Source organism: Zootoca vivipara, chromosome 9, assembly GCF_965207765.1.
Source record: "Zootoca vivipara chromosome 9, rZooViv2.hap1.1, whole genome shotgun sequence".
NCBI classification, from domain to species: domain Eukaryota; kingdom Metazoa; phylum Chordata; class Lepidosauria; order Squamata; family Lacertidae; genus Zootoca; species Zootoca vivipara.
The window spans coordinates 60,946,088-60,955,403 of NC_142592.1; the positions used below are offsets into that span (position 1 = coordinate 60,946,088).

Below are 9,316 nucleotides of genomic sequence, written 5' to 3' on the forward strand. Positions count from 1 at the left end.
CACATTGAAGAAAGAGCTGTATGAAACAGCATGTGGGGACCATGTACACTGGTGCCATGATTTGTACAGTCACAGTGATCCTCCAGATCAATTCGTTCTTGCAAATTGCGGCAACTGTGTGAATCTGTTCATGTGATCTCTGCTTCCTTGCAGTCCCTGCTGGTGGCCCTGCAGACTCCCATAGGCAGTTTGTGTGGGACCTGTCTAGTGTCTGCTCTGGACCAGTGCCTGAAATTGGTGTATCTGGGGAGTGGAAGGTACTTGCGCAGTATCTTCCTGCTGATCGTCATACAGCAGAAGGCACAATTTGTGCTGCCTTGTAGAAGCCTCCACAGTGATCCCAAGCACTGTAACTTTCAAAAATGTTGGACATAATTCACAGAATCATCAGAGTTGCCAAAAGGGCGTCTCTTGAAGCACCATCAAGCACTCTGAAAGCATTGTTACAGAAAACTGCAAGGCAGTCTTATAGCAGCAGGTACTCTTTTGAATTCACTGCTGCAGAAATGGATAAAACAAGATAAGTGTGCATTTTCATATGGATGACGTTTCTAGATGTTCATACTACATAGGTGAATCATGTCCTTCCAGTAATGTCCAAGCAGAGGCAAGCACTGTGTTTTCTTGGAAAACCACTTATTCTTGGATGCAGATAATTGATTCATCAGAAGGAGCACTGCAATGGGCAAAGGGGCATCACCCATATTTTTTTCCTTTGTTTTTCCTTTTGTTTTTCTGTCTGTGTTTCCAGCAACATCAGTTGATTACAGTTCCTTTGCAGACAGATGCAACAGCTGGATAGAATTCATTAAACTGAAAGCTCAGACCATAAGGCGTGGATCAATTAAGACAAGTAGGCGGTCATTTCTACCACATTCTGATCATTGGAAGCGTAGTTCTGATCTCTCAGTGGCAAAGGGTGGAGCTTCCTACCCAGTAGTGGCATTGCAAAATCAGTGTCCGAGTGTGAAAGCTGCAGACACGCAGCGTCTGTTTTGAAAACATTAACGCCAGGTTGATTTTGGAGCACATTGTTCTGTGCTCCAAAAGTAAATTGCCAATAAATATATAGGTGATAAATAGGCTTGTGAATTGTGCAACTAAAAGGTATACATACAGTGTGGCAGAAAGTGTATGTATACATCAGTGAAATTCTTCAGACTATGCAAGGATCACCTGCTTGATATTTGTGGCAGCAATCACTGAATTACAAAGTGGTGAGTTTTTAATTTTTGTTTAAGTAGTTCAGTGGCTGCAGGTATGACTTTTGCTTTAGTTACTCAAGATGAAGATTTACCTGGAAGCTGACAGCAATGAAGAATTTGTCCAAAATTTGAAAAATGCTGGACTGGAGAAACGTGTCAACTTTCACACTCTTTCCCCGTAGACTTTTTGTCGTCCCCTCTAGCAGAAATTTTTACCAAATTGTGATACCTTTCCCAACCACTCCCTCCCTCCCTCCGCACTTCCTGTGTCTTCAATTTATAACTGATCATTTGTATGTGCAGCTGCTGGCCTCAGTGTTTTCTTTTGCAGGAATGCTACTCTTCTTCCAAAATTAAATCCCATTCAAGCTTTTTGTCTCTTGTTTGCATGTGCTGCATGGTTATATCTTTTCTATGGCTGAGCATCACGGGCAGCTGAATGTTGTCACCAAGCTATGTGGAAACCATGAAGAAGGCTTAATCTGCTGGAGCGACCGATGCAACTGTCCATATATTGAGTAGTTATTCTCTGTCTGTTTTCCTTCCTTCCTTCCTTCCTTCTGCCATTTGTAGCCATTTCATTCGACAAGCCAAGTCCATTGACAGAAGGACAAACCCGTCGTTCTGGCCCATCCGGCATGAGTTCCACTGTGCCAGTTGTTAAGATGACACCTCTTTCTTTCATTGCTGGGGCAAAAATAACCAAATACCTTGGAATAATCAACATGTTTTTTATACGAGAAACCACTTCTTTGCGTGAGGTAAGCTGCACTGGAGTTCGCATTTCTCTCATGGCTAACATGGCTGATCTTGGGCTTTAGTTATGCTGGGTGCAAGGGATGGAGCAATCCAGAATTAACAGAAACATAAAGGGCATAAGTCTTGCTTGAGCAGGGACCATTCCAGATTATCATATCTCCATATACCTTCACTATAAGTACAATCCAATGCACAGTTGAATTTTGTGCTCTTTTTAGCAGATTAACCCAGCCCCTTGGTTGTGTGTTTGCAGAAAAGATCCACAGTATAGCTCTGCTAGATAATTTGAAAAATATGCAGGTATGCTATTATAAGGCAACAATAACAGCAAACGCTTTGGGAGCCTAAGCAAATGGTCACACAGTCCATCTGTTCCTTGTATGGTTTTGAATGCTATTTGTGGTTTTTAATAGCTTTTTTGCTGATAAATGAGACTGTTTACTTGGAGGTTTGAAGTGGTAGTTCTCAAAGTATGTGTTAACTCTGAATGATTCTTTAGAAGACTTTGTAAGAAAAATGACACAACTCTTTTGGAACAACTGCTGATTAGTTTTCACTTGTTTAGAATAAATTTGAAACTAAAGAACAGTAAGTGTTGTGGATGGTTTTACTAGTGCCTTTCCACTAAAATGCGTGTTGGTGTGTTTTTATAGGAGGGCGGTGTAAGCGGTTTTCTGCATGCATTCATTGCTGAGGTCTTTGCAATGGTAAGGGCTCACGTGGCAGCTCTCGGGGGAAATGCCGTTGTCTCTTACATCATGAAGCAGTGCGTGTTCATGGAGAATCCAAACAAAAATCAGGTAAATGGTCCTTGAAGAGAACACTGTATGTCTGGACATAAACGGTCAGGGACCGGAGAAGCCTGACAGCATTTGCAATGTACTGGCATCCAGGCAAGGTTCTCCTAACTAATCAGTCAAGAACTCCTACTAAGACAACAACCTACCTGTTAATCATATCATGTTACGTGATTGACAGGATGGGTTATCCCACTCACCTGTCAAAGGTTGGCCCTCGGGAGTGGGGGCAGATGACAGTCTGGCTCATGTGTCCAAAAGGGTCCCCCACCCCTTCTCTAAAGGGTTTGTGACGGCTCCTAGGCCTTAAAATGGAGCCATTAGACTTTTCATTTGTTCGTAGCTGCTGGAATTCTTGGCTAATAAACATGGCTGCATGATTTGGCTCCATTTGTGTGTGAAGTCACAATAGATGCACAGGGAATGGAGGACTGCATTTTCCAAGAAACATCACAGTTTTGATATATATATATATATATATATATATATATATATATATATATATATATATATATATATATATAATATCCCCACTTTTTAAGGACAGGAGTCTTAAATCCCGATAAAAAAGGAACAACTGCATTTATTGCACTGGGCTACAAAGGCCTTTTGAACAATGTGTACCATTCCAAAATGGACGTTGGCAAATTGTTGATTTGTAGCTTTCTGCTGCGTCAGCTTTCAAATAAATTGAAAGGGAAACACATGAAAAGTGAGCCTAAAAAGGCTGAGCATCCTTAGCTTGGAGAAAAACAAAGTTTATTTGTTGGGGCTGTTAGGGAGGGCTAATTCACAAAATTAGCTGGTGTAGATGTAGGGGGGGGATTATTTACTCAGGCCATTTCACACAGAAACCATCTGTGTGATCAGAAGCCTCTGAATCTCTTTAGTTTTGGCCTCTGCTATAACCATCTGCAGAAAGCTCCTTCTCTGCTATCATTGCTGCAGTTGCTTCTGGCAGCAGAGAGGTACAAAGACCTTGTCCGGTAGCAAGAACTTCTTTGCACATTTTAAAGTTCTGTGTAAACAATAAGATTCTGTTAAAAATCTACAAGATATATAACTGGATGCCCGCTTTCTGTCTTTGCAGGCACAGTGCCTAATAAATGTCAGCGGAGATGCAGTAATCTTTATACGTGAATCGGAATTGGAAGGGGCAGCAAACCAGCTCTCCACAAATGGCTCTCAACCTACCAATTCAAAAGATGCCGTAAGCTACAACATGAAGAAGTGAAATGGCTTTAATTATACCTCGAGGTTATCTTCAAAGTGTCAGATGCCATGGCTTTGATTTGTTTCTTTTCAATCAGCAACAATCCTTATATTAAGGACTGTTCCGTTTTGAGGCAATCATAAATACTGTCCGTCAGATTTCGTAAGAGCCCCTGTGCACACAAAAGAACAACTGTCTAAAGGAAGAACTGAAAATAGCAGATGTTCATCAGAACTGAAGTCATCAGGATATCGCCCTGTATATTATAGGGCCAGAACAAAAAAATCTTATCAGAAACAAATGTTACTAATTCTCAGAGGGGGGAAGAGGGGATTTATATTACAACTGGAATATAGCTGAGAAGTTCAAATCTCTCCATGTGTTTTGAGAAAGGAAAAGCCAGTTCCAACAGCACTGCCAAATATGCAACGTGCAAAGTAAACATAGCTTTTGGAACTAGTGACAATCATCGCCAACATGAACTGGACAGACTGGATGTAGCTGCATGTTAAAATATTTTTTTTTCATGTTTGTGAACTATTGAATATTTTTGTATTGTACATTTTTTATTTTAAATTGTTAAATAGAATTATGATAAAATAACTGGTTCAGATAACTATTGACATTTTATGTTATTGGAACAATAGCGGTAGATCAAAATCTGCTGTCTGAAGTCTGTGAAATCCTAGCTGCGCCTGAAGAGGAAATCAGGGCTTTGGATTTCACAGGTTGCAAATACAAGGAAACTTGGAGAAAGAGCAGTATTCTAGAAAGGCCACCACTCACAGATGGTGTTAAATATGGTACCTAGGAAGATGAGGGTTGCTGCAGTAAACAGAGGATTAGAGACACGCAGAGGGATTTGATAGAATATAACAGTCCATAGATCTGAGAAACTGCTATTAACAGATGCAATCCTAGACACTTGCATGCCTGGATAGGGGAGATAAATGCATGCTGAAGCATGAAATATGTTTTGAAAGTTTCTGTGGCAGCAATCACTTGGCTGAACAGGCATGCCACTTTTATTAAAACTGGCTTGCCTCTTCAACTGGTGAGTAGCTGTAGGAAGAACTTTGAAAACCTGTGGATGCACTTCTTCCCTCACTCATGGCCATATAGGAGCCCAGCTGAAGTGTTTTCGATGGCCTCCCATGTGGAACTTGAAGAAAAGTTGTAAACTTGAATGTAAATAGATGACATTTTGCTAGATATAGGTACAGAAATTATCTATTTGTCCAATTCAGAGATTCCATTGTAAATGAGAATGATGAAATCACATTCCTATTTGCATAATAAAGCTTCTTTCTTAAAAAAAAAAGATAATCCTGATTTGCTATTTGGGAGATGTGGTGAGGAGGTAAGCATGCAATGATTTTTGGGTGGGTTGTATCAATTGTATATTTTGCATTAGTCATGTCAGAGAATACCCACTGAAATTAATGAATTTAGGCCCCTTAATTACAATGGGTCTATAACCACATCTCTCAGTCTCTAGTGGCTTTGTTGTAGAAATAGCTAGAAGCAATTTTGGAACACAATCCTTGGAGCTGCTTTGCAGAGATACGTTGAGGACATACTGATTGCTAGATTCTCACAGGTTGTGGAAGGTAACTAATGGGTGCACTAACAGAAAATTTAAATGAGCCCCCCCCCTCAAAGTTCTGTGAGTGACATCCAGCAGGTAGGGTCTCAGCTGGCTTACTAGATGGAGTTGGTGACTTCTTGAAAGCTGACAGAGGCAGTTTTCTTGATTCTTTTATCTTAATTCATTTCTAACTCCTAAAAATCAATGTTGTGTACTGTTGACATTTTATTTTTTCAATTGCTGATGATCTGCCAGGAAATAGCCTGACAGATGAAAGCTATTTTTCATTCTAGTCCTCTGAGAACCCCCGGTTCCATTTAGTTAACGCATTGTTTTCTTTGCTTTAACATCCACCATACTTGGCGGTAACTTTTTACCAGCCTTTGTTGGATAGCATACAGAAAAAGGGAATGGCAACCTCCGTCTCCACTGTGGGGAAATGAATGCTCAACCAAAGGCAGAGCACAGGCCATTCTTCTTAACCTCCTGGCAAGGAAGTGCCGAGCGCTGGGGGCTGGTCTCTGTTGGGACTGATAGGGAAAGAAGGCAGAGGAGCCAACAGTAGCTGGAGCCAGAGCTAATAGCAGAATATCTGAGACTTAATTATTGTGGTCTGCATCCAATACCAGCTTTGCACTGGCAGAAAACACTTCTTTTCACCTAGTTGTCACCAATCCCTTCTACCCACTTCAGCTCCCCTTGTCTCCTCTGAAAAGGTTAGAGGAACCTCCAAAACATGTTCAGGTATGTCACAGAGGGTGGTAGGGAATGGATGGTCACAGGGCAGGGATATGGAAACTCAATGCCCTTCAGGCCTCTCTATCTGGCCCTTGGGACATTCTCCGGGCCTGCTTAGCCACGCCTCTCACTTTGTATCCTCCTTGACTGTTTTTGCCTGACTGGAACCTGTCCTTGAACTCTGATGATGTCTTCCGCTTGCCTGGACAGAAAGTAGGGGGGGGGGGTTGGTTGGTTGCGAAGAAACTTAGCCTTATAGGTAAAATTCATGTTTACGGCTCTGAGCAATTTTGACTCTGGCCCTGTCCACCACTGGCATGTGGCCCCTGAAAGGTCCAGAAGGGAATGTGGCCCTTGATTTGATAAAGGTGTCCCATCCCCCAATGTAGGGGGGAAATGCTTTCCACTAGTGCAAAGCAACTACAGTGGTGCCTCGACTTATGAAGGCGATCCGTTCCGTGGTGCTCTTTGGGTGTCGAATCCTTCGTAAGTCTCCATTTTGCGCATGCGCAGAGCGCGCATGCGGTGAAAATACTTCCGGGTTTGCGGACTTCGTAAGTTGAAACCTTCGGAAGTTGAAGCATTCGTAAGTCGAGGTACCACTGTATTGGATAACCCTGTAACTTCTGAAGACAGTGGTTTTCCTGAGTCTCGGCTAAATACATGCTCTTCAAGCCTTTTAACAGCAGTGTGAGGGAGAGGACTGTGATAGGCAGATTGACAATAAGAGTGTTGCATAAAGTTGTGAACTTTTAAGAGAACACACCTTTTAAAGGAGATTCTGAAGCTTGTCAGAGATTTCTTATGCCTAAAGGCACAACAGCTGCTAGAGAGTTGTTCCTGCTGCTGTTCCTGCTGCTGTTTAAACACCGCCTAAGGTCCCTGGAAAGAACCCTGGTTACAACAACGAAAGCACAATGTTAAAGGCAGTTTAATAAAGCTACTTACAATCACAAAAAGAAGGCGGCACTGTCTATAAGGGGGCTGTAGAGACATAGGCAGTATTTTAGATATTTGGGGCCTGCGTCATTCAGGGCTTCAAACTGTAACCTTGAATTGGGCCAAGAAATGAATTCTCAAGCCTCTGTATTTTGGAACAATTGCAGCAGGAAGATTAGCAGCAGTATATAAGTATTTATAATGTTGCACATGACGCTTTACAAAGAAGAGGTCTCTAGCCCAAAGGGCTTACAAATCCTTTTGAAGATTGAAACAATAGAAGATGTAGGGGGAAAAGGCAGGAGTAAACCTGAGTCTTCACAATCAATCTTTTAGTTACAGTTGTATTGGTTTTTCAGAAAAGTTGTTTTTTGAAATGGTAATGAAAATCCCTTATTGAATGCACAACTTGATTTAAAACCTCGTTGAACATGCTACTCCTTCCCTTAGGATCCCAGTGGGACACACTTGCATCTGCTAAAGCAAGCAAAGAAATAAATCGTTCTCATATTTACTGGAAGCACCTTTTGTGGAAGACGGCTTTCCAAACCTGATGGACTTCACGTGTAGGCTGTCAAAGTGGTCAGAGAGGGGAATGGGCAGACTTTGCTCAGACTATATGGTACAACCCAGATTCACCCAATTTCTCACTACGGTATATGAGATCCAGCAGTCATGCACCTTGCGGTCCTGCCTATAATGCACATCAGGTTCCCTTCATGCCACTTGAACAGGAGGTAATTTCTGAGAGCAGAAATATGTGTTCCTTCTACCAAAAATTAACAGCCACCGTAAATGTTGCCTGCCTATCAAAATGTATGCTATGATTTATGGAGGGCTCTGTTGGTGTCTATTTTCCCGGTAAACGTATGTTGTCTGTTAAACGTTTTAACACTGCCATCTGGTCTAATTAATGACTTGCAATAGTTGCCTTCTCTAAACATGAGCACTACCATGTTGCAAAACATTTGTTGCTGCGCCTGTAGTGAGACAAGGTAGATTCTTGTCTTCTGGTAATCAAAGAGCTCGTCTGAACACTGGCTCCCCATTTGGATGTTGGGGCAAGCAGTAGTCCAACAACATCTGGAGGGCCACAGGTTCCCCATCCCAGGCTCAGCCCATTCTAGACCACTCCTTGTTGTAGGAACATAGTAAGCCTTATTACAGTCTTGCCATTGGTCTACATTGGAGGATGGATGGCGGCTAACAGATTGAGGCTGAATCCCGACAAGACAGAAGTACTGTTTGTGGGGGACAGGAGGCGGGCAGAAGTGGAGGACTCCCTGGTCCTGAATGGCGTAACTGTGCCCCTGAAGGACCAGGTGCACAGCCTGGGAGTCATTCTGGACTTACAGCTGTCCATGGAGGCGCAGGTCAATTCTGTGTCCAGGGCAGCTGTCTATCAGCTCCATCTGGTACGCAGGCTGAGACCCTACCTGCCCGCAGACAGTCTCGCCAGAGTGGTGCATGCTCTAGTTATCTCCCGCTTGGACTACTGCAATGCGCTCTACGTGGGGCTACCTTTGAAGGTGACCCGGAAACTACAATTAATCCAGAATGCGGCAGCTAGACTGGTGACTGGGAGCAGCCGCCGAGACCACATAACACCGGTCTTGAAAGATCTACATTGGCTCCCAGTACATTTCTGAGCACAGTTCAAAGTGTCGGTGCTGACCTTTAACGCCCTAAATAGCCTCGGTCCAGTATACCTGAAGGAGCGTCTCCACTCCCATCATTCTGCCCGGACACTGAGGTCCACTACTGAGGGCCTTCTGGCGGTTCCCTCATTGCGAGAAGCCAAGTTGCAGGGAACCAGGCAGAGGGCCTTCTCGGTAGTGGCGCCCACCCTGTGGAACACCCTCCCATCAGATATCAAAGAGAAAAACAGCTACCAGATTTTTAGAAGACATCTGAAGGCAGCCCTGTTTAGGGAGGCTTTCAATGTTTAATAGATTATTTTATTTCATTTTCTGTTGGAAGCCGCCCAGAGTGGCTGGGGAAACCCAGCCAGATGAGCAGGGTATAAATAATAAATTATTATTATTATTATTATTATTATTATTATTATTATTATTAT

General features: G+C 42.8%; 1 protein-coding gene across 35 annotated transcripts in view; it reads left to right on the plus strand.

Moving 5' to 3' along the window:
- The window catches only part of C2CD5 (C2 calcium dependent domain containing 5), a 96,396-nt gene extending 91,101 nt beyond the window's left edge, over positions 1-5,295 (plus strand). For 17 of the 35 annotated variants that reach the window (XM_088676992.1, XM_060279186.2, XM_035128235.3 and 14 more), the window contains 3 exons: positions 1,779-1,966; positions 2,618-2,764; positions 3,852-5,295. In XM_088676992.1, the coding sequence (XP_088533118.1) occupies positions 1,779-1,966; positions 2,618-2,764; positions 3,852-3,995 (479 nt within the window). In that variant the 3' untranslated portion in view covers positions 3,996-5,295. Of the gene's footprint in view, positions 1-751; positions 854-1,778; positions 1,967-2,617; positions 2,765-3,851 lie in introns of all 35 variants that reach the window. The other 18 variants (XM_035128233.3, XM_088676994.1, XM_035128239.3 and 15 more) reach the window with 2 other exon arrangements.
- Positions 5,296-9,316: the final 4,021 nt, after the last annotated feature.